Source organism: Parus major, chromosome 1 (genome assembly GCF_001522545.3).
Source record: "Parus major isolate Abel chromosome 1, Parus_major1.1, whole genome shotgun sequence".
NCBI lineage: Eukaryota > Metazoa > Chordata > Aves > Passeriformes > Paridae > Parus > Parus major.
In genome coordinates, this window is record NC_031768.1 from 113,102,745 (window position 1) to 113,125,790 (window position 23,046).

General features: G+C 49.0%; 1 protein-coding gene across 2 annotated transcripts in view; it reads right to left on the minus strand.

Moving 5' to 3' along the window:
* Positions 1-3,501: 3,501 nt before the first annotated feature.
* HUNK (hormonally up-regulated Neu-associated kinase) overlaps positions 3,502-23,046 on the minus strand; it is a 44,722-nt gene continuing 25,177 nt past the window's right edge. The window contains exons 4-10 of one of the 2 annotated variants that reach the window (XM_015646226.3): positions 21,968-22,103; positions 21,615-21,742; positions 18,201-18,336; positions 14,428-14,596; positions 13,818-13,901; positions 8,755-8,818; positions 3,502-6,573 (exon numbers count right to left, since the gene is read on the minus strand). In XM_015646226.3, the coding sequence (XP_015501712.1) occupies positions 5,930-6,573; positions 8,755-8,818; positions 13,818-13,901; positions 14,428-14,596; positions 18,201-18,336; positions 21,615-21,742; positions 21,968-22,103 (1,361 nt within the window). In that variant the 3' untranslated portion in view covers positions 3,502-5,929. Of the gene's footprint in view, positions 6,574-8,754; positions 8,936-13,817; positions 13,902-14,427; positions 14,597-18,200; positions 18,337-21,614; positions 21,743-21,967; positions 22,104-23,046 lie in introns of both variants that reach the window. The other variant, XM_015646218.3, reaches the window with a different exon arrangement.

The window sequence follows — 23,046 nt, forward strand, 5'->3', positions numbered from 1 at the left end:
CCCCTCCTTCATGCTAATGAAGGGTTTTAACCTCATGGAAAATCCTGCACTGTGTGTGAAGCCTTGGCTCAGAGGGTCCATCAAAGGCAGGGAAATCAGGGGGAATCACAGGTCTGCAGTCCTGCAGGTCAGGTCCCCACATCAGGGCTCCCAGCCTGGCCCAGAGGCTCCCAGCAGCCCAGACTATGGCCCCAGCACATCCTCCCCTCCCCTGAAGTGAAATGTGGCATCTGAACCCAGGAAAAACCCAGGCTGGGGATGGGGAAGGCAGCATTTTGCTGACACTAGAGACACAGTGTGTGTTTTATGTGCTCTAGTGCCAGCTCCAGGCCGTCTGCCCGCCCAGCTCCTCACTCAGGATGGAGCACAAGCGTCCCTCACGGCTATGGGCAGCAGGGTCAGAGATCAGCTGCCACAAACATGACTTGGAGCTGGGACTGAGGCACCAGGAAGGGACTCCGTGCCTTGGACATGAGACCTTTCCTGGTGCCTCAGCACTGGCAAACTCTGGGACTGCCTTCAGCTGCAGCTTAGCTCTTCCCCTTGGAGAGCAGACCTGAGTCAGTCGTCTCTTCCACATGGAAAAGAGAGCACAGCTCTGGGAAAAAGAAAACCCAGGACATCCATGGGGTTTGCCAGTTCAGAGCCTGGGAAAAAAGCCTGCTCTGAAGCACTGGCAGCTCCCCATCTGGACCCACTGCCCCATCCCCATCCCTCAGCACGGCTGTGGGACACGGGATGTGGAGAAGGGGAATGACAGCTGTGGCTAACAACTGCAGGGATTTGTACATCCAACACCTGTGCATTCAGCAGCCCTGGAGGGGCTGGACCTGACAGGCACCCTGGGGAACAGCAGCAATGCTCAAGTGCACCCAGAGGCACCCCAGGACAGCCAGGTGAGCGTTCCCTGCCCAGGAGCTGCCAGGGCAAAGCCACCAGTGCAGCTCCATGGGAAACTCCCAGCACAGCTGAAGGTTCACATCCCTACCCAGCCACCAGGAAAGGACAGAGGGGTCACAGCCAGCTGCATCCATGGATGAAATATTGAACAGGAGCATTGCAAGAGGGGCCCCTGGGGTGTGGAGAGACATTGTCCTTGCAAGGCACCAGGCAATCTGCTCTGCCCTGGGGCTCTGCTGTGACATTCCTGCAGATGTACAGGAAAAGCAGCTGACACAGACCCCGAGTCATTGCCCACCCCCCCCATCTCCCAGTAATTTCTTGATAGAACAGACACACTGAAACACTTGTCCACGGTGCACTTTTGGCTACGAGCTGCACTGAATATGCCCCAAGGGAAAGCTCTCCTGCTTGCAGAGAGCCCTTAGGGACAACACCTGTGTATCTGTGATTTTAAGCAGCTCTGGGTCAGGCTTGGCCCCTCTCCTGACAGCCCTGCCTGGCAGGGAGCCTCCCTGGCAGCTCCCCTTCCATCCTTCAGATGTTGCACCAGCCCTGAAACTGCAGTGGAGCTGCTCCAGCCGAAGTGAACATCACACAGCAAGTGCTGTAGGCATGCTGGCTCAGCAGAGAAACCCCAAACACAGCTGCTGGAAGGGTGAGGTGTGCTCTCAAAAGCATCATTCCACTTATTTAGGAAAGGGGAAGGTTAGCACAGAACCACTTCCAGTTTGGGGAAATTATGCATTCCCATTTCACCTACACCTGTGTTCTCAGACACTTTGTTTTCCCCAGCCTTTATATTCTGAGGCACTTTCCCTCTGCACCAACATCCAGGTCTTGTCATCCAGGACTGCACACCCAGACATCCAGCCCAGCTGTCACTTCCAACAGAGCCTTGAGGCTCCAGAAATGTTAAAGAGCAGATTCAGACCTCTCAGATTCGCCTGGGAGCGTTTCAGGCCAGGAGAGCTGGTGACCTGTGACAATTTTGTCACCACGCACTGACAGAGCAAGGCCCCGTCCCTGGCACCTGCAGTGACACCCTTGCACAAGCCTGTTGTGTCCTCCTTCTCCCACGCAGGAGAAACTGAGAGAATCTCCTGTCTCTGGGGCCAGGAATGTGAGAGGTTGAGCAGATTTTGCTGTGAAGCTTGAGGCAGACCCATTGCGGATCAGTTCTTTCACCACTGAAATTTCCCTTCGTGCTTAAGCAAAGAAAAACTTGGATTTCTGTTTATGAGCTGTCAGAAAAGGTCATGCCTGGGAGCACCTGTCACAGAGCCCATTCTAGCATCCCTCAGCCTCCTGAAAAATGTCTCAGCCCTCCTGGCTGCTTCCTACCGAAGGGAGCCTGAAATCAGAAATTTTCCAGATTTTATGGGGATTGGTGACCAGGTAGAGGAACCTCCAGTCAGCTCATTGGGATGCACAGGAAACATGGTTCTGAGTCCACACACAAGCAAATTGTCTGGGAGCAGGCAGAGATGGGAGAGAAAAGCCTCATTTCATCTAACAGCCATCTGGAAAGAAATGGTGACCTTTCTTCATTCTGGATTCTGTCCTTTCTGCTTGTAAGAGACACGAGGAATTGGGTTTTTTCCCCTTGTATAGGTAGAAGAGTGTTCTTGTTAAAAATATTAATAAATATAATAAAATTCTCTTAATTTTAAAACAAGCTTAGCTCCTCACCCTTACTCAATAACCATCTTGTTTCTTCTCTCCTGGCATCAGCAGGGAGACAGCAGAGATGCTCCTGCAAACTCCAAACCCACTCTAGCCTCTCTCTTTGTCTTTCTGATTGCCTGTGCCTCAGTAACACAAAACATCCCATTTCAGGCTTCCCTGGAGAGCAAACATGGGAAAATTCCGTGGTGCTCCAAGGGAGCCATGTGGAGGGAGGATACACCAGGGAAAACTGACCATTTGTGGCCACAGAGGATCAAAAAATCAGGGAAGGGACAGGCAAAATCCAAAGTCCTGCACACAGCAGTAGTGCCCCTGAATTTTCTGCTCATTTCTGGGCAAGCACGGCCGGTGTGAGCTTGGGGTGCTACAAGCAGTGAAGTTTTTCAGTATTTAGCAGCCCATTTACAGGAGAAGTACAAAGACCAACACCTTCAGGAACAGCTGCTGCTTTCTGCTCTTTCTCGCTGAATAAATCCAACAGCTGTTTTTCCAGGCAGAAGAGCCTGAATAAAACCACTTTTACAAGTCTGGATCCTGAAGTGCTGCCCAGAGATCAGCCAGTTTGCAAATCCCTCCCGTGAGTGTTTCACAGCTGCTCCATGGACTCCTCTGGGCTCTGCATGTGAGCAGCAGCTCAGAAAGGCCCCACAGAGGTGTTTCCATCTTGTACCAAAGCTCAGAACTGCTCTGTTCACAACACCCAGCCTGAAGTGTAAGGTGTATTTTCAGCTGTCAAACACATTCATGACAGGTTTGGTGCCAAGACTGAGGCAAACACCAGAAAAAAGAGCTCAAGCTTCCACTAGACCAGGTTGTTCCAAGCCCCATCCTACCTGGCCTCGTAGTTTTTGTCCTGAGATTATCTTTGCTGTACACAGTGACCTGGCAAACAAAGTCAGCAGTCTGTGGCAATCTTGTTCAAAAAGTACATGTGTTTAATAATGATACCAAATACAGCTTTTCCCCCCTGGAATTTCCACTATGATATTCAGTAGGTCCCTCCTGTGGTCACTGCAGCTGGACTGTACATAGCTACTGACTATGCTGAATAATACATGGTTATGTTTTAGCGGTGTAGTACTCATATATTCTCTATAAATATAATAAAAGATTTAACATTTGTTTTCATTCTGATTCTCACACATATTTCCTGTGCTTCCACAAAAAAAAAAACAAAACCCCAAAACCAAAACCCAACCAAAACACGCCTCTTTCCTGCCTCCCCCAACCTTTTATTGGGTTCCAAATAAACCTGAGTTTGTAATTCAAGTCAGCATCTGCCATCTGTTCGGGTATGTGAGTCTGGTACACACAAAGGAGGGGATTTCAGTGGTCCCTGATTCCAGTGATCCCTGATTTCAGTGGTCCCTGCCCACTGGCTTGCCAGCACAAACGTGTTCTTAGCATGAAGAGAATGAAAACGCTCCGACATTTATAAATGAAGGAGTTAACACGGCCCCCCGGGATCCACAGGTGCTCTCTACAAACAGAATGCAACACTTCTCCATGTGAAAATGGGTAAAATTATTCCAGGGCTGTCTTTTCTCATCAGACTGGGGACTTTCATGTGTATTGTTTTACAGGCAGCACAGCTCCCTCAGAGGTGGGAGTCCTCACTCCACTGAAGGGTCCAAGATGCACACGGAGTCTCCAGTGCCAAGGGAAGGTCCCACCTGCAGGGATGAGATGGGTGCTCTGGGCATCACTCTGCTGGTTTTGGCAGCACTGAGCAGCCCAGTTAGCTGTCAGTATTTGGATTAATGCCCATTTTCTCCTGCACATTTTGGTGTTGGGCCCGTGCTATGCTGCAAAGCAGGAACAAAGGCTCAGCTATGGGCTCTGCTGGGAACCTTCTGCCCTGCCTCTGCTGCCCCTCCTGACCCAGGATCCTGCTCATGGAACCGGAAGGAAAACTTCCCAAACAGGGGTAAGGATGGACACCAACGGGGCAATGAAATTGTCTGTAAAAGTCTGGATGAAAACAGGGCCTGGATTCCTACCAGTGGCAAAATCCCAACGGCAAGAAGACGCCACCTCCGCTCCCTGGGTTTTGAAATGACGTTCAGTGGAGGGAGCAGTGTGGGCCAGGGCTGCCCATGGGGGAACCAGGCTGGAACAAGCTTTACGGAGATGCTCTGAGGACACAAACATGTACACAGGGGTGGTACAGACGAGAGAAAAGAGCAGACTTTGTCTTTGGCTAAACCTTCTGATTTATAGGAAATGGTTTGAGGACAGAAACAGAACCAAAAAAATGTTGCCAACCTCTCAGATGTATCATTTACTTAGAAAAGCAAGACTAGTATACAGAACATGGTGTCTTTTAAGAAAGTTAATCTTCACTGCTCGTAACAATACCCAGTTTTTGGTAACCACTACATTACCAATCTTGGAGTATAAAATGGACTTGGTACAGGTTCATGTGTCCTTTATTAGTCATTTTAATTCACTGCAGTCTCAAAGAAGCCTTCAGGTGTGTCCAATGCTGCCTTGATGTAGCAGGGGCTAATGCAGGTGCTGGCTGATTGTTGAAACACACAGCCTGCTGCAATCTGGATTCCTGTTTGAAGCAGCTGCTTGCAGACCCCTCATATGAAAGGAGCTGGCCTTTAATGCAGTGGATTTCCACGTGATGCCACTTGTTTTTAAATAACCATGTTTCTTGTGACATGATTAAATCACAGTTTTCCTTATGAAAAAAATGACTGTGTTATTACCTACTTTATGTAATTAACAGTAAAATCTGCCTTGAATTCCAATTTTCCCACTTCCTCTGAATCAGACCGCTCGTGTCTTTATTCAAGCTTCTACCACCTCCATCTTCTCGGCAGTGCTTGTCAGCAAGCTCACTTTGGACAGAGTACCTGGGGTTTTGCCCCTTGCCTGCCCCAGGAGCAATGCCTGCAGCAGCACCACGTGCTGGGTGGCACAGGCAGGTGGAGCAGGGACAGTCTCACCACAGATCCTGGCCCAGCATCCGTGGCACCACTGCTTTCCTGGAGGAACCAAACCCTCGGTGCTCGCGGTTCTGCCAACCAACCTCGCTGCCACGCCAGGTGAGAGCAGTGAAAATACAGATTCACGCAGCTCTTGCAGGATGTTTTACTGTACAGTCAGATGCCAAATGCGAGTATTTCTTAACAGCACAAGCAGAGCCCTTTCCTTTCAACTTTAATATGTAGGACAACGCCTTCCTTGCAAGCAAACCTCCGATTTCCTACGCTGCACCACCGCAGGGTATCACGTAGTGACAGCAACACGCCTCTGGCTTTCCCTTCTTGCTTAAAGGAGAAAGAGGTCGGATCCCAGAGAAGAGCAGTGCAAATCCCAGGATGTCAGACTAACACTGGCCGCTGACAGCCTCTGTGTTGAAGGAGATCTGTGTGGGGCTCATCTGCTGCAGCTGAGGCATCCTGGCTTCCAGGGGCTTTTCGCTCGCCGACTGCATGGTCTGGTTCCTCTTCCGCAGCATCTGTCCGATCCCCATCATGGGGAACCTGCCCCTGCTTTTCACACAGTTTGGGCTGCCCAGGGGGTTGCTGGGGGCCAGCTGAGTAGGGGACACTGCTTCTTCCTTGGCCGGATACGCCTTCTCCTCATACGTGAAAGAGACCTGGGTGGGGTGGACGGGGGATGTGCTCCCTGGGGGAAAGAGCGGGGACAGTGTCCTTTCACTTGAGCTTTTGTAAGGGAAATTCATTGGAGAGCCCAAAATTCTGTACTGGTGAGAGGGGGAAACCTGGTCTATTTGGTCCTCTCTGTCAACTGACTCGAAGGAGTGCACAATATTCAGGATGAGAGGGGAGTCCCTTGGCCGGCCCCCGATCCGGGACGGCTCTGGCTGGGGAGACTCCTGCCTCTTGAGGAGCCGGGGGGTCCTGGGGGGCGGCTGCTGGACCTCCAGGTATTCCAGGGAGCTGGAGGTGACACAGCCCGTCTTGGCTGCCAGGGGCTCGTGGAAAGGGCTGACGCCGCCGCCGGAGTCTGCAAAGCAATGGGAGAAGGAAGCAGAAGAGCATCTTGCAGTTACCAGCACTGCCTGGCCCACGGCACCTCACACACAGGAACTGACCAATGCACCAGCTACAGCTCTGGGACACATTCAGAGCCCAGTTCCCTCACCCTCCCCTCATTCTAACGCCGCTGTTTCCCGGGTAATTTAGCTGCCCTTTCCCTCACAGGCAGGAAAAGTGCTTAAACTGAGACAGGCACTTGAAAAGGAAAACCACAGATGTCCTCAAGCTGTTTGTATTAATCACATCCTCTAACGCCACGCCTGAGAAATCTCACATTTCTCCTTTCTTAGCACAACTTTGTGTGGCTCTTGCTGGGCCTGTGTTCACTGACACACCTAGAGACACAGGGGAGCCCAGTGAGTTAATCTCTGATGGCTCTCCCTGCATTTTGGAACAGAATCTGTTCCTGGTTTCACACATGTAAATCTGGAGTAGCAGCACCAGCCAGATTCAGGCTGTTGCAGTTGGAACAGATTTGCTGTATCAGCTTCAGCGAGAACCTTCCTCCAGCAAGGCCCGAAAATAAATGGAACAATCCTTGCAGGATTTGGCCCAGTCAAACAAAACAGCTTGTGGAGAAGATCTGCTTAGCTCCTACAGAACGCTGGCACTGCCTCATGCCAAGCTAATCACAGGCAAGCACGTTTTGCTGCCTCGATGGAAAGCTGTCCAAAGAACCTGACTGCCAGGTGCCCCTAATTGAATTAACTGGAAGCTATTCCATCAGTTCCCTCCATCTCAATCATCTAAAAAGGATCTGAAATTATTTAGCTGTGCCAGCACTCAGGTCACAGCCACAATCTCACATGTATTTCTTGTGTAGGGATGGTCTTGTCAGAGCTTGAGACTTGAATGGATGAACAGGATGAAATCTCACACTTGTTTGGTAAAAGTAGAAGTTCAATCCAACCAGTTTCCTTCTAAAACTGGCCAAAATTGTTTAAGATGTGTCAAAGCATAGTCTCCATAAGCAGAGAAATGCTTTAGCTAAGATCTGCATGATTTTCAGGTTTCAGAACAAAAAAGCAGGGAGAAACAAAGCCAGAAGAAAAAGAACTACATTTTCTTCTCCCTCTGCCTTCCTTGCAAAGGGGACAGCAAATCTGTCCCCTTTGCAAGCGAAACGGGCATTTTAGAACTTTTTTTAACATTTTTTCACAGGAAGTATGTGCCACTCCTGAGCAGCTCTCTGGACTCCTGCCACCTTGCAGCAGAGGTTCCCCAGACAGACACTGTTAGGACAATTTTTTTTCACGTTAAGCACAACAAATGATAAATTATCAAGTCACAACAGCGAGCATGAAAGCATCACAAGCCACCACTCTGAATAAGCCCCTGACACCATGGTAAATGTTTCACATCACTGTGAACTCATCCCTCAGTTCCCTATTTAACAGTGGGCTACATCACCTTCCTGCTCCTCAGTGCCTCCCACCCAGGTGTGCACTGTCCACCCCCCTTTTTCCCTGCTGATTCCCCTTTTCCTCCACTCCATTCTCCACCTTCCTTTTGCTGGCTGGCTGGCACATCTCTTCCTCTCCTTGCTCACGACTTCTCCCCTCCTTTCACCCGTGGGCAATCGCTGAGGTCAGCAGTCCCACCTGCCTTCCCTTGGGGCTGCCTCTTTCCCACTGCTCCACCACCAGCCCCTCCAAGGGACCCCTCGAGGTCAGGAGCTCTCCCAAGGCCCTCCTTTTCCTGCCAGGAAAGCACAGAGGCTGCTAGGAAGAAGCTTGGCTACCAGCTCTGGCTCCTCAGCGATCCTCGGTGGGTGGTGATGCTTTCAAAACACCAGCGTGAGCGTGGATGGCTTTGTGCGAGGAGGTGCGAACGGGGAAAGGAACTGCCTTTTTAAAGCCCTGCAGGAATTCTGTCAAACACGGAGAGTGAGGACTCCTGAGTGCTGAGCACCACCATGGTCTCCTCAGGGCCTTTCACCCTGCTGTGCGTTATCCAGGCCTCTTTCCCGCACGTCCAGAGCGACAGGGAGCGCAAAGCCGGAGTCTTTCCTCAGGAGCGCGTGCCACACAGGACAGAACAGGCTCAAAACCACCACACCACACACAGCCACAGCCACAGCCACAGCCACAGCCACAGCCACAGCCACAGCCAAAGCCACAGCCACAGCACTGCCCTGCCTCCCACTGACCTTTCTCCGGACCCCCGGCCTTGGCGACTTTCCGGTCCTTCAGCAGAGCCTTGGTGTTCTGGATCTGTGAGACAAGACAGGAAGAAGGCTGTCTATATGAAACTGGACTTTTCTCAGTTTTCTTTGGGAGCTGACGGTGAAGAATCTCCCCTTTCTTTTCTTGCTCTTTGAGTTTTTTGTCCTTTAAGTTGCAAAACAAACAAGAACGATTTGGTTTACTCAAGGGAAGTTTCAGTGACCCCCAGACCTGCAAGGTGGATTAAATACTATGTATTTTACAAGGAACTTATTCTGACTACTCAGAGTAACTAAATCCTCCACATCTCATTTTCCTCTGATCAGCTTGCTGTGATTTCATGGCTCCCATCTGCTCTGACATTCAGGCAGTGTGAAAGCTGGTTTTGGAAAATTAAAGGAAAAGGGAAAGCTCTTGGAGAAAGCAGATAAAAGTTTGTGCTCCTCCATACCTGAATTACTCTACTTAAGCACTGAAAAAGTCTGACTTCACTCTGAGATTTACGAAGGTGAGCTGCAAAGTTTTAAAGGAGTTTAAAGCCTTTGAGTCATTTATCTTCTGTCCAGACAAGATCTGGAGGAATATAGCCCTTGTTTTTACAGCATCTCTGCAACTGCAGAGGACATGGAGGGGGAGAAAGTTATCCCTTCCCTGATCCCTGACTCCTGGTTGTGATGGGGAAGGCAGCTGAAGGTGGGATTGCAAGAAGAAGGTAGGGTTGATCTGCAGTGATGACAGAGGAAAACCAGGACCTGGCAGCAGGACTCTGAAGAGGAAGGCCTTTTTCAAAGCACTGTTTAACAGGAAAAATTCATTGCATCTTCTTTCAGATTCAGCAAACTGCTTAACACCCTTTACCTCTCACTGATTTCTAGGGGAGCCCAAAGTCTTATTTCACATTTAAAATAAAGTTTTGGTTCATTTGGGGTTGTTTTTGTGGTCATAGCTCTCATTTAAGCATGCAGCATGTTTTGCTGCATCTGGTTAAAAGGTTGCTGTAAGTACAAGTCTTCTTTAAAAAGTGAAGGAAAGTTCCTCCCCCCAGTTACGTGCCTGTGTTCTGTCTGGTAATTATGCACTGCCACTCCTGATTTTCTTTTGCAAGCTCACTGACGTGGAGCCTATGAAAACCCTCGAAGTGAAGCGCATAAAAACGTGAGAGAGGAAAAGAAAGATGCAGAAGACAACTTGGATTCTCCTGGGCCACTAAACACCTTGGAAGCAAGACAGACACTGAAGAGGCAAAAATCTGGACGCGTTATGAACATTCCCAGCTCAGATGGAGCCTGGCTCCTTGCACAGACAGTGTCTGGGCACTGCTGGACTCTGCAACCTTTCAGGAGTTACAGAGCTGGAAAGAACCTTCAGTGACTCATAAACAGACATTTTTAGTTTTAACACCCATGGTTAGGTGGGTGACTTGGGAGAAGAAGGAGATCCTCTGTGAGCTCCTCACTGGCTTCACTTCAGCCTCCCTTTGTGCACGTGGCTTTTGTCCCTGTCCATCCCTTATCCCCCCCAACTCCTTTCCCTCTGGCTAGCTGCAGCTGGCTGACCCTTCCACAGCCACAAAGGAGCCCCTCCTGGAGCTGTACACCTTTGGAGGTGGCTGTGCTTGGAGTAACACCACCGTGCTTGGAGTAGCAGTGTGGATCAGGCACAGTCCCTCCTGGTGAGGGTGAAGTGGCAACAACAACAAAAACAGCAGCAGCAATAATGCTGCCCATAGTGCTGGGGGAACACCACCCTGCCAGTCCCTCCTGGTGAGGGTGAAGTGGCAACAACAACAAAAACAGCAGCAGCAATAATGCTGCCCATAGTGCTGGGGGAACACCACCCTGCCACAGCAGGCAGGGGAAGGTGTGCAGCTAATTCTGAGCCCACCACACTGTTTTTCCTCCCACGGCTCTGAAACTCTGCTGTCGAGAGAGCCTTCAGCAGAGACCAGGCTCTCCCGAGGATCTTTTTATAAAGGCACTTGTGAGGATGAGACCAAGTGGTGACTATATTAAGCTCACAGGAGCCAATCCAGATTGTTAGGAGCTATCTGCTGCTTTGGCTAGGTGAGGAGGGATCCGCGTGCTGGTTGCTGCAGCCTCTGTCGGGGTGCAGGATGTGCCAGGGCTGCGGTATTTTTAGCCTGATGGTGCATGAGCCAAGCTGCAGCTCCTCACCTGCCAAGTGCTCCTGCCTTTGCCCTCACCCTGCTGGTACATTCCCTCAGCCACAGCAACACAGCCACTCCACACAATTAAAGCACCCCTGGCAAAGGAAATTCACATATCCGGCGCTGGCAATTAATTACTTCACGCTGGATGAACACTGCCAACAGTCTCAGAAGTATTTCTAAAACTGCTAACGCTGCTCCTTAATGACCATGGCTGTCAGAGGCTCAGGACCAAAGTCCTGAACTCCCAAGGTGCCACAGACTTAGATTTGAAAAGGAAAGGAAGATTTCATTTGGGGGAGTTATAAAAGTTCCCTCTGCGCTGCAGTGTCTCGCTGTCCTGTAATGTTGGAGCTGTACCGGTATGTTATACTTGAATAGGTTGGGAATTACCTCATCCTCTGCTATTTCCTGTCCTGACCTTGACCCTCAAACCTACTCTTAGTCCCAGCAATGGGTTTGAAAGGCAGATAAAGGTTGTTTGCCTTGGCCATGTTTGACACGGTGATAGGATAAGGACACCAAGGGTTTAAAAATTGCAAATTGCATGTCTGAGCCCACCCGCTCCCCTGGATTCGCTGGAGGGACAACCATTCATCCTGAGACCCCCTTCCCCAAATAAAGAGATGGAGAGAGCCACAAAGACTCCTCCCTCTCCCTGCACCACAGGGACACCAGCCTGGAAACAGCCTGGGTACCTCACACCCACAGCAGCCCGGGCCCCTCTCCATGCTACAGCAGGAGAACTGCTGGAGAAGAGGGGCAGGACCTCACCTCTGCCCACCTGCCTGCCCCAGCTGCTGGCAGCCCCTCCTGAAGCCAAATCCTTATTTCCCATGGCTGGAGAGAGGTGGGAGAAATCCCACGTGTGCTGAAGCTAGAACTGACCATCCCTCTCCCTCCTATTCCCATGGCAACCTGCGGCTCGGCTCCCTAGGGACCAGTGGCTCCCAATTCCTGCTCTGGAAATGGTGGGGAAGAGGTAAGGGGATTCCACCTCCAGCTCATGAACCTTCCTGAGCTTACCAAACCCCTTCCCCCGAGTCTCCATTTTCCTCCACTTCCAGGGGGGGAAGTAATTAGCACAGTATTTGGCACAATATTGCCAGAGTAATTGGCACATTATTAAATCCCAGGGCTGGACACTGCCAGGGCTGTGTTCCACCCACAGGGAGACATTTTAGGAGAGATGTCTGCCTGAGTTACAAAGGGCAGCAGTGTCCCAGGGTGTGCATTCACCCCTGTGTGCTGCTTCACCTGTCCTGCCACGGTTAAAGTAGCATAATCCCCCTGTGTAAGAAGAGCTCAAGTGACAGAAAACATTGTGGAACCAAAGAATGGGTTAGAAGGGATCTCAGAGCCCATCCTCACCCCCTGCCATGGGCAGGGACACCCTCCCCACGCCTGCACTTCCCTGCTCTGTGCCCATGCAGCAGGAGAACAGGCTGATATCATTCTTGCTATTATTGCAGTGTCTGCACAGTGAGTGCATCCTGGTAAGTATTTCAGGAAAGACATGACACCCCCTCATCCTCTAAATAGCTACCCTGGGACTAACTCTGAGTGCAGGAGGGGCTTTGGAAAGAGCTTCTATCCCTGAGCAAGCCTACAAACCAAACTGGGGCCACACACCAGCACAGGCACGCCTGTTACTTTCCAGTTTTCCTCAGGGAAATAAACTTTGCAGGCAGGCCTTGCTCAGCCTCCCCTGCACGGGAGCAGGAGCTGTGAGCTGACCCCTGGAGAATCCCAGAGCACAGTGGCTCTGTCATTGCTGGGGGAAGTGACACCAGCAGCTGGTCCAGAAAGAACCAAGATGCTCCACGCAGGATCTGAAGCGTTCAACTCCCAGTACCTGCCCCTGTTTCCAGGGAATGTTGCCCTGCAACAGCTTGAGCAAGTTGTGAGAGCTTTGTGAAATATCATATTCATTGAGCCTACCCACTGCTGATCCATTCCAAGTAAGATGGTTTTGATTTATTCAAGAAATAAGTACTTTGCCCTGATATTTCCATCTGGCTTGCAGTTCAGCTTGTCTTGCAAGCAGCCTTTGTAATAAACAAAACCAGCCATGACACAAATCTGCCCCTGCAATTAGATCATCAATCCAGTGCTGAGGAGCAGCTTTTGAGACAGGCAGACTCCTCAAGAATGCTGCTCTTTGTGTTGGCAGGGAAGACTTGCACAGCTCATATTACTCCTGTAATTTTAGTGCTTGGCAAAGAATCAGCCAGGGAAGAAAAATCCAGCCATGATTTAATACAAAATACCTTCTCTGCTTGCAGGCAAGAAGACTGGAGACCAACAGAGCAGAAGGTTAAACCTTTTGCCTGCCCAAGGGAATTCCTTCATGATGCAGTGGGCTGGTCCCACATCACTTCTGCTAAGGAGCAGAGAAAATTGACTTTGAAGAGTGTTGTGCTAATACAGCCTCAGTGCTCCTGGCAGCCGAGCCAGGGTTGGCCCAGGACACCAGGAGAGTCACCCTGGCTGTCACTCAGCTCTCTGCCCTACAGCACCAAGCTCTCCAGGCTCAGAGCCTCAAGAACACCGAGTTTTCATCTTTTTATAACACCAGCAACTTGCACCCCTGAATGAAGCTATGGAGCCTCCTGTGTTTGTATCATTTTGCTAAACAGAGATTTAAAAACATTTAATTTCTTTAAAAATCCTGAAAGTCACCTTTCTATTTCTTCTCTAGTGGGTTACTATTTGTTTCTTTGAAAAGAAATAAAGGGAGTTATTTGTCCTGGACAGGCAAGACCACAGGGCTTTCTTTTTTCCACAGGCCCACAAACCCATCACTTTAATCACAATCACCAAGGATGCTCAAATTCAATCTGCTTTCAGAGCACTTTAACAAGCTGTGGTGAGCTTTACCTCATAGGAGTCTTTATTTGCCTTGTATTTTTCTATCTGGTACAGCTGGTTCTTGTGGCAAATACTGTCCTGGCCTTCAGCCTTCTGTGGAGAGAAAAGCACAGAAAAGTAAAATACGTAAGATAATTGGAGAAAACTAATGTTTAATTACTGCTTAGCGGACTGCACCTACTCTTGGTGTTCAGCAGAGGAGCATCAGCTCACAGAGATGGATTTGGTCCATTACATTTTAAATATCATTGGTGGCACCATCCCTAATGTGAAAAGGACCAAGGAAAGAAAAATCTAAGGTGCTATTGTCAAACTGGAAAGTCCAAGCTGTGCTCAGGGGCCAGGGAGATTACATCTTTCTAAACTTAAAAGATTCAAACTTTCAGCTGAGTTTTCACTTGAAAGCTGAATAAGTTTAAGAGCTCTTAAGCTTCTTCTTGATGTCCTGACTCAATAAATTGTGCTAATTCCAAGGAACAGAACTATCTCAACACAGGGACCTCACGATGGTGATGCTTGGGATACTCTGCAATTCTGTGGGATCAAATGGCAGCAAGCCAGGCCACTTCCAGCCTTTTTGTGCCCTGCTCCCCCAGCAGTGGCAGGAGGCAGTGCTCACCCTGAGGCTGGCCAGGTAGCGCTCCAGCTTCTTGTTGAGCAGGAAGTAGATGGCCAGCGTGTGGCTGGCCCTGTTGGAGAGCACGGTGTTGATGACATCGCTGTTCTTGTAGCCCAGCTTCTCAGTCATGTGCAGCAGCACGCTCTGGCTGAGGTCCTCCAGGTGAATCCTGCACAGGGAGAGGCAGAGAAGGATTTCTGGGCCGTCCTGTCAGTGACAGAACCCCCGGGGGACGAGGCAGAACACCAAGAGGAGGCCCTGAGCGCTCAGTATCTTGGGGGTGATTAGTTCTCTTCTCCCATGAGCAGGCAGGGGAAGGACAGATGTCAGGGAACACAGGAACTGCAGCAAGCTGGATGAACAGGACTCTGTCCACTGTGTCCACCCTGATGGGAAATGGCACCGTGATGCTCAGGCCATTTGTTACCCTACATCTGACCACTGAAGGTCATTAAGATGAGCTGGTTTTGAAGGAAAGGAGGTAAAATCCAAACCAGATCTGGCTCTCTGAAAAGCCCCTTTTCTCGTAATCATGCAGCACTTGGAGCTTCACCCCCTTACCTGCTGCACCCATGCACTAATCAGCCAGGGAATTTCCTGCTGGAGGAAAGGGGATGTTCAGGGTTACTCCTGCAGCTCAGAATGGCAACGCTGCTGTTACCCCTCCTGTCACAAGTCCAAGCCATGTTCATGTCTCTGTCATCTATAAATCTGGAACAGTCTCAGCCAAGGCGAGAAAAGCAGTACAGGGGTCTTGTGGAAAAGCATTGGCTCAGCCTGAGTTAAAACCAGATTTTTCCAAAGAACTCTACTCCTATTTAGACCTCTAAACGGGCTGGCCAGCTTCCCAGAGGTACCCATCAGCTCCCATCCATCTCCAGAGAAATGCTGGGTTCCAGTTCTTTCTAGAGGATATTCCTCACTCCTAATACCAAGCCCAGTATCAGAGGGAACTTATTTTGCAAGATTCCCCCTTCCAAGGGATGCCTCCCCACCTTTCCCACTCCTGGCTCCCAGCTCTGATGGACAGGACTCAGACAAGATGTCAAACACAACCTGGGAAATCTCGAAGAACTCATTCCTTTTGTTCCCTGTGCTCATGAACACTCGTTCTGCCCCTAAAAAATGCTTGGTGTTGTTTTTTTTTCCACAAGTTCAAAAGCAAAACTTATCTTGGCCACTGCACGTTGAGACATCTGGGCCGCAAAAGAAATTCAAGCAATTTCCACTTGAAGTGCTCAGCAAAATGGGAAATTTTTGCTTGCCTTCAGGGAATTTCTTTAACAAAAGCAAGCCTATAAAAAGCCTGGGAAAACATTCTCCTGAAAGCGCAGCTTCTGCTGTTCTCCCACCTTATCTCCATGCTCTTCCCTTCCTACCACGCTCCCTTCTTGGGAACAATGGGTGTTACCCCCAGAGCAGTGGAAGGGCACTGCAAGAACACGACACAACTCCTTCTGGGTCAATTAAGAGAGGAATTGATTCTTTGCAAAAATCAGCAGTGGGTTTTTCAGGCACAATTTCACCACACCTTACCCATATCTGCACACTAAGGAAAAACTGGAGACATTCCATGGAAGCTGGCTCTAGTGGCACTTTCTGAGACAAGCTCAAAAGGAGCCAGGCCACATCTTTAAATATTTAAAACTTTGCAGATTATTCTCCCTAAAAAGCTCCAGTATGACAAAGTCTAGGGGGGTCAAGCCTGGGACATCAACTAATGAAACAAAAATAATATTATTTCTAAAAAATGAAAGAAAGGGTATCTTTGAAGGCTTTTATCCCTTACAGGTTCACATGTCCCCTGCATTTGGAGGAGTGATATTGAGAGAATGGTTCTGCCTGTTCTCATCCCTTGGGAAATGATTCATCACAGGAACCACCTTTATATCCTGGGGATTACAGGCAGCTGCCCCCACATCTGCCCTCCTCATTTCAGGAGATGGGTCCAGTGATACTCCCAGGCATCCGAGCTGTTTGCCATCCATCCATCCATCCATCCGTCCATCCATCCGTCCGTCCATCTATCCGTTCATCCATCCATCCATCATCCATCTGTCCATCCATCCATCCATCATCTGTCCATCCATCCGTCTGTCCGTCTATCCGTTCATCCATCCGTCCATCCATCCATCATCCATCATCCGTCCATCCATCCATCCATCATCCATCCATCCATCATCCATCATCCGTCCATCCGTCCATCCATCCATCCATCATCCGTCCATCCATCCATCCATCATCCATCCATCATCCATCCATCCATCATCCATCCTCCATCCATCCATCCATCATCCATCCATCATCCGTCCATCCATCCATCATCCATCCATCCGTCCGTCCATCCATCCTTCATCCGTCCATCCGTCATCCATCCATCCATCATCCATCCATCCACGCATCTATCCATCCATCATCCATCCATCCATCATCCATCCATCCATCATCCATCCATGCATCCATCCATCATCCATCCATCATCCATCCATCCATCATCCATCCATCCACCCATCATCCATCCATCCATCCATCATCCAGCCATCTATCATCCATCCATCCATCATCCATTCATCCATCATCCATCCATCATCCATCCATCCGTCCATCCATCCATCATCCATCCATCCATCATCCATCCATCCATCCATCATCCATCCATCATCCATCCATCCATCCATCTTTTGGGAGCTGGAGACCTGCTCTTCTCCTCAGGTCAAGGAATGGCGCAGTCACTCGAAAGTGCCACCTCTGGAAGGAAGGGAAATGTCTGCTGCTAAATCAGGGCTCCTGCACCCCCTGCCAAGGCACCACATCTGGTTCCTGGCAACTGAAGGAGGGGAAGTTATGATCTTCACTCAGGGACTCTCCTCTTAGCCAAGCTAGGACAGAAATTCTGCAGCACTATCAAGTTTTAAGCACCAAAATTGGGCTTTAGGTTGCTGTCTTTGCTTGGCCTGCGAGGCAGTGAATCCTGCAGGTCCTGGGTGGGGTATGAGACACAGCTGGAGGCCTTTGATACAGGAAGGAGGTTTTATCTGATCAAATTGAGACATGTAATTCCAAGTGAGTTGCCTGAGGCTTCATTTACAGTCACTGGAGAGGAACTCATTGTCTCCAGGGCACAAAGTCATCCTAAGGCAGAATCAGAGAGAAGTCAGATGAATCGTTATGTAAAAAGTGCCCTTATTTCTCTCCACTGACTGCAACTCTACACTGCAGATGTTTTAAGTCCAGCAAGATTATTTATAACCAAACTGGACCACAAGTATCTTCCCTTCTTCCTTTTTCCCTGGATGGATGTTTGGCTGATGCTGAGATTCGTTCTCTGCCTGCTTTTGGACACGTATTCAGCAGGGTGCGGGTATTCAACACCAACAACCAAGGAAGCAAGACCATTAAACTCTGACCTTTCTCACCATGGTTTGCATATTCCCTTAACCCACAGCAGCTCACAAACAGGCAGAGGCTCTCCTGGAGAAGCAGCTTGGCTTTTACTGACCAGCAAGGAAGAGATCAGAAGCACCTCTCACACCTCCCCATTCCCAGGCCTGCAGCAAATTAATTTTTTTAAAGACCTGCCTACCCCATCCCACCCTGCAAACAATGCACTGTACTTGCAGCTTCCAATTTAAGGCATTGCTCCTGACCATTTTGAGCCACACAGAGCCAATGTGAATACCCTTTACGATGGATTGACAAGAGCAATGCCTAGGATCTGTGACAGGGATGGAGCAGCCAGCCCGGCAGGTTTTCTCCTCCCCTCCCCGCTGTACCTGTTTGGATAGGTGACATTGGGCGGCGCTCTCCCAGGGTAGTTCTCGTTGAGCCAGCGGTTTGCCAGGGCCTGCTGGATGTTTGGTCTCTTTGCAGGGTCTGGCTCCAGCAGGGAGCGCAGGAAGGTGATGGCAGCTGTGGAGAGATGGAGGGAAAGCCCCAAACAAGAGCTCTGTCAGCGCCTTTAGGACTCGCCCAGGAGATGAGTTACTGCAGGTGTGCGGCCCGAGCAAGAGCATGCTGAAAAGGAACATTCTCCTTTCTGCATGCTCCAATGTCCTTGAGGAAATGGAAGAACTGATAAGGGATTAGTAACTAAAACAAACAGTGATTTACGGTCACAATGATTTATAGAGTTATAAAGGAGAGGGGGAAAAGCGCTTTTTGTCTCAGAGCTCATCTGAGGTTTCGGAGCAGGTGAGCCAACATTTAATTCTCACATGAGGGCAAGAGGCTGGAGCCAGGCCAGAGACAAATCACTGTGCTCAAAGCAGGAGATGGACCAGGGGTGAGTGATGGGAGGGAAGGGATGCAGACCTGGGAAGGAAGTCACAGCAAATTAGGCTCCTTTTGACATTATAAGGATAAATTCTCTGGCTTCCATCCAATCTACAATCAGGTGCAGAATGTTTGAGCCAAATTAAAAGAGCATAGCAAAATTAGCAGGCTTTGCTTTGTTCTCCCAAACCTTCAACTTTCAGTGACACTCAACCACTCCTCCTGAGGTTCTTGCAAAAATGCTCAGTTTTTAAGCCATGTGCTTCTTACATGATTAGGAGCAATGAAATCAAATGATCTGCCCAAAATCTCACAAGAAGTGCCCCCCTGAGCTGAAAATAAACTCTGCTTCAACTAGGTCTGGTCTTTATTCCTTGAATTATCAAGGCTAGATTTCACTGCTCCCACATGCAATTTAAAGAGGATAAAACACCTTTTGGTGACACCACAGTGGATGGGACAGGATGGGCTGGTGCACCAGGGGAGGGTGAACGATGAGGAAGGGAGGATTTCTCCTGAAATAAATCAGGGTTAGACCCAACAGGTGCCAATTCCCAACAACCTGAGCAACCTCAATGTACAATACCCTGCAAAAATCACCTTTCAGCTGGAGAGAGGGCCCTCTCTGTGTCAAGAACCTTATATGTGCAAGAGAGACTCATTATTCTGTATTTACCAGTTCAGCTGGGTTTTTGCTCATCTCTCTCTTCACAAACCGCTGACTTATGTGAGATGCTTTACTTAAACATTCTCCAGTATTTTTTGTTATTATCCTACAGCAGCCATGTTGTGGGAGCAGCAGGAAGAGCCTACATCCGAGCTCCCAAACTTGCTGGAAGCTGCTCTCTGTGTGCCTGGTGTGCCCTTTCTTCACCCCCATTACAGCAAACAACAAACCCTTGTTCTCCCATTTAATCCCCTCTCGCTCCAGTGCTTCCCCCGTGTCTGTGGTAGCAACCTCACACATCCCATTGGCTCAGAGCCAGGGAAATAAATCCCTCTCCCCAAACCCACACACTCACTCCTGCACCACCGCCATGCCTGGTCTCCAAATCACCCAAGGTCTCCTTAAAACTCCAACTTCTCCACCCCCATCCTTGCCAAAAGGCAAACTGATTGAATAAGGCTTGTGAAGGGCCACAGGTCAAGAGATTCAGGCTGGGAGAAACTAATTCTGGAGTGAAGATTCCCCCCTGGAAGCTCCCAGAGCAACAGAACCTTGGCTGATTCAAGCTGGGATGGCACAAGGAGCTGTTCCAGCTAAGCCACACAGCTGTGGACAGCAAAATGATTTCCCCAGGGAGCAAACATGAAGGAAAAGGAATACATGCAAGGTGAACACCAACTTCCTGAGCATCTGACCTCTGGTCATCTAAAATCAATAACCAGATAGCTCAAGAGGCTTCATGAGAAATAGGTTCCTAAGTGGGAAAATCAAACACCAAGTCCAAAATTTTGCTGTTTTGCTGCACAGGTTGCTTTGGGTGCTCACAGTCACCCATAGGTCACACAAATGTAGTGTTTTCCTGCTCAGTGATAAGACTGGATACCTCTGCATGATGGGGCTGTGTGTTCAGGAAGCAGGAAATTAAATATTGATAGACAACGTACTGGGCACACAAAACAGACTCCTGTAAAAATTCTCTCCTCTATAGATGAATCGATGGAAATTGAGAACTGACTGAAACAAAGAGTCCATAAACCCGAGAAGTTAACAAGCCCCACAATTCCCAGAGCAGAGGAGCAGAGTTTCTGCCCAGTGACCCACAGCCTAAGGGTGGCAGGAACAAATGTCACCCTAAATCACACTGTGCCATGTCACTGAGCTCACAAGGCCCTGGGGTCAGGGACAGATGGGCACCTTTGTCCACCGTGGGCAAAGGTTAACATCTTTAAATGCAGTCCATTAATTTGCCATCATCTCTGCAAGTCCAGGCTGCTGGAGCTCTCACAGGATAAACACAATCCTGCCTTCCCTGGGGACCACAGTGTCAAGTGAGCCACAGATGCTAGAGAGAGAAAATCTGATCTCCACTGTTAAGTGGCAGGATGGATGAAACAGCAAAACGAAGCTATTGTCAAAAGCAATGTTTTCTTTTCTGCTGCTCAGGGTCTGGCTTTCTACAGGGTGGAACCCAAAATCTGTACTTGCAGAATTCACCTTGTGACTCAACTCCCAAGGCTTTTCTTTTACACCCTGTAACAAGGATTTCCACTCCCTTTTTGTATTTGCAATCTTTTAGTTTTATCAAAAGCCCCTTGCAAACAGGCTGCCAGGGAAGGAGACAGAAGCTCTCCATGGACAACAAATTTGGCAGGGAAAAATAAAGCCTAGCTACCAGACAGAGCTTGTTCCAAATGCTGACAGTGGCCTTGCTGCAAGCTGAAAAGTGATTCTGTTGCCTAGTGACACGGCTCTGTAGCAGGAATTAATATTTCTGATACTAATACATCAACTATTTTGCATTTTGTGAACACACAAAGGTTATCCCAGGTAACTGTCCCATAATAACTTTCTGAGTGCATGTCATTATTCCATAATAAATGTGAGGTCATTTGAGGCAGTTTATCACTCCACCCCAGTCATGATAAAGCCCAGGAATCTGTTATTCCAAAATAATCTGTTCATCCATCCTTACCCTATGCTAGAATCTTCTGGATGTGCAAAAGCAATTCCACAGAATTTCACAGATTTGTTCCTTCTCTCACACTCAGCACAACTTGGTGCTTTTCCAGAAATCAAAGCAAATAGGAATTCTGTAGGAATTCTGCTACATCAACCCCTGCAGGTCTTGCAGAGGCCAAAAAGAGAAAAATTAGCTTTTCCCAATTAGCAAAATGTTGGCAGCCTGACTCATGATTCCACACTCTGACCCACTGGATCTGAAGGTTTCCCAGGAACCCCCCTGGATTACCTGAGGAGAGCTGGGTGGGAAAGGGGTTCATTTCTTTGTCCACCATTTTTTGGTATAAGGCTCTCAAGCTGAATGGCTCCACAGTAAAGGGTAATGTTCCAGTCAGCATGGCATACATGTTCACCCCACTGAAAGAAAACATGCAGAAAAAGAAAACAAATTATCAGGAGCAAGGAAAAATGTAGGTTTTAGAGACTGTACTTCACCTTTAATGTCTGACAGTTATTACAGGGCTGATGGCCCATCTCTGAGAACATTTCAGGTCAGGCTGAATGGGGCTCTGAGCCACCTGATCCAGTTGGAGATGCCCTTGCTCTTTGCAATAACAATTATAAACTCGAGAAGTAACTCACATGGACCAAACGTCTATTTTGGGCCCGTATTTCTTCCTTGCCAGAAGTTCAGGGGCTGCATATGCTGGGCTCCCACACTGGGTGCTGAAGGGATCAGAATAACCCAAGATTCCTGCACAGTTGCTCAATCCAAAGTCTGTGAAAGGCACAGAGACACAGTTATGAAAGAGAGACACAGTCAAACTGCGCTAGAGCACAAGCTAAAAAGAAAGAACATTTTTTCCTAAAGCTAAGCAATGAACTCCCTAAGGAGAAAAAAACCCCAGCTCATCCACATGCAGAAATTTCATGTAATCTGCTTGTATGAGGTGCTAAATAACCAGAGGTTTCCACTAAACAATAAAACAATAAAAAGAGCCTTAGAACATACTCAATTACCACTTCATATGCAAAGCAACTACATTTATTTCACTGGCAACTGGATGGCAACAAGCAGGGCTGAGCTTGTCCCAGGTCCTGAGCCACCCCAGGCTGCCGTGCCTTCCACACTGCTGCAGGATTTTATACAGGGGACAAGGCTAAGTGGGATTTCATCCACATTCCCTCTAAATCCAAGTGTAAATGAACCATGGGATGCAAAACGGGGCATTGCTGTCTGGGGCTGCACAAACACTGAGGGTTCAGCTCTGGAACAACACATGGAGGTCCTGCAGCAAGAAGGGGAAATGAAGAGTCTTGACTTGGCTGCTCTCTCCCTGACTTCAGCCTTGAATTCTTGTATTCCTGGCCCTTGGGTGTACCTGGCACGCTTTTGTGGCAATAATGGCTAAGGCTGGCACTGGAGACAGGAGGGAGCCCCTCAGCAGGAGGGACTGCCCTTTCCCAAGTGCTCTCAGGCAGCCCAAGGGTGCTCCCAAAATTTCCCTCCTGTCTGCTCCAGCACTGGTGTGGCTGCAGGCTTTGATGGGTTTAGGGAACAACGAATCCCATTTATTAAGAGTTGGACTCGTTGATCCTTGCGGGTTCTCTCCAACTCAGAATATTCTGTGAATCTCTGAAAACCACCACTATTAACAACATTGACACCCGATTAATTCCTCAATATCCTCTCTCAGTCATTAATTTGTGGCTCTTTTCCT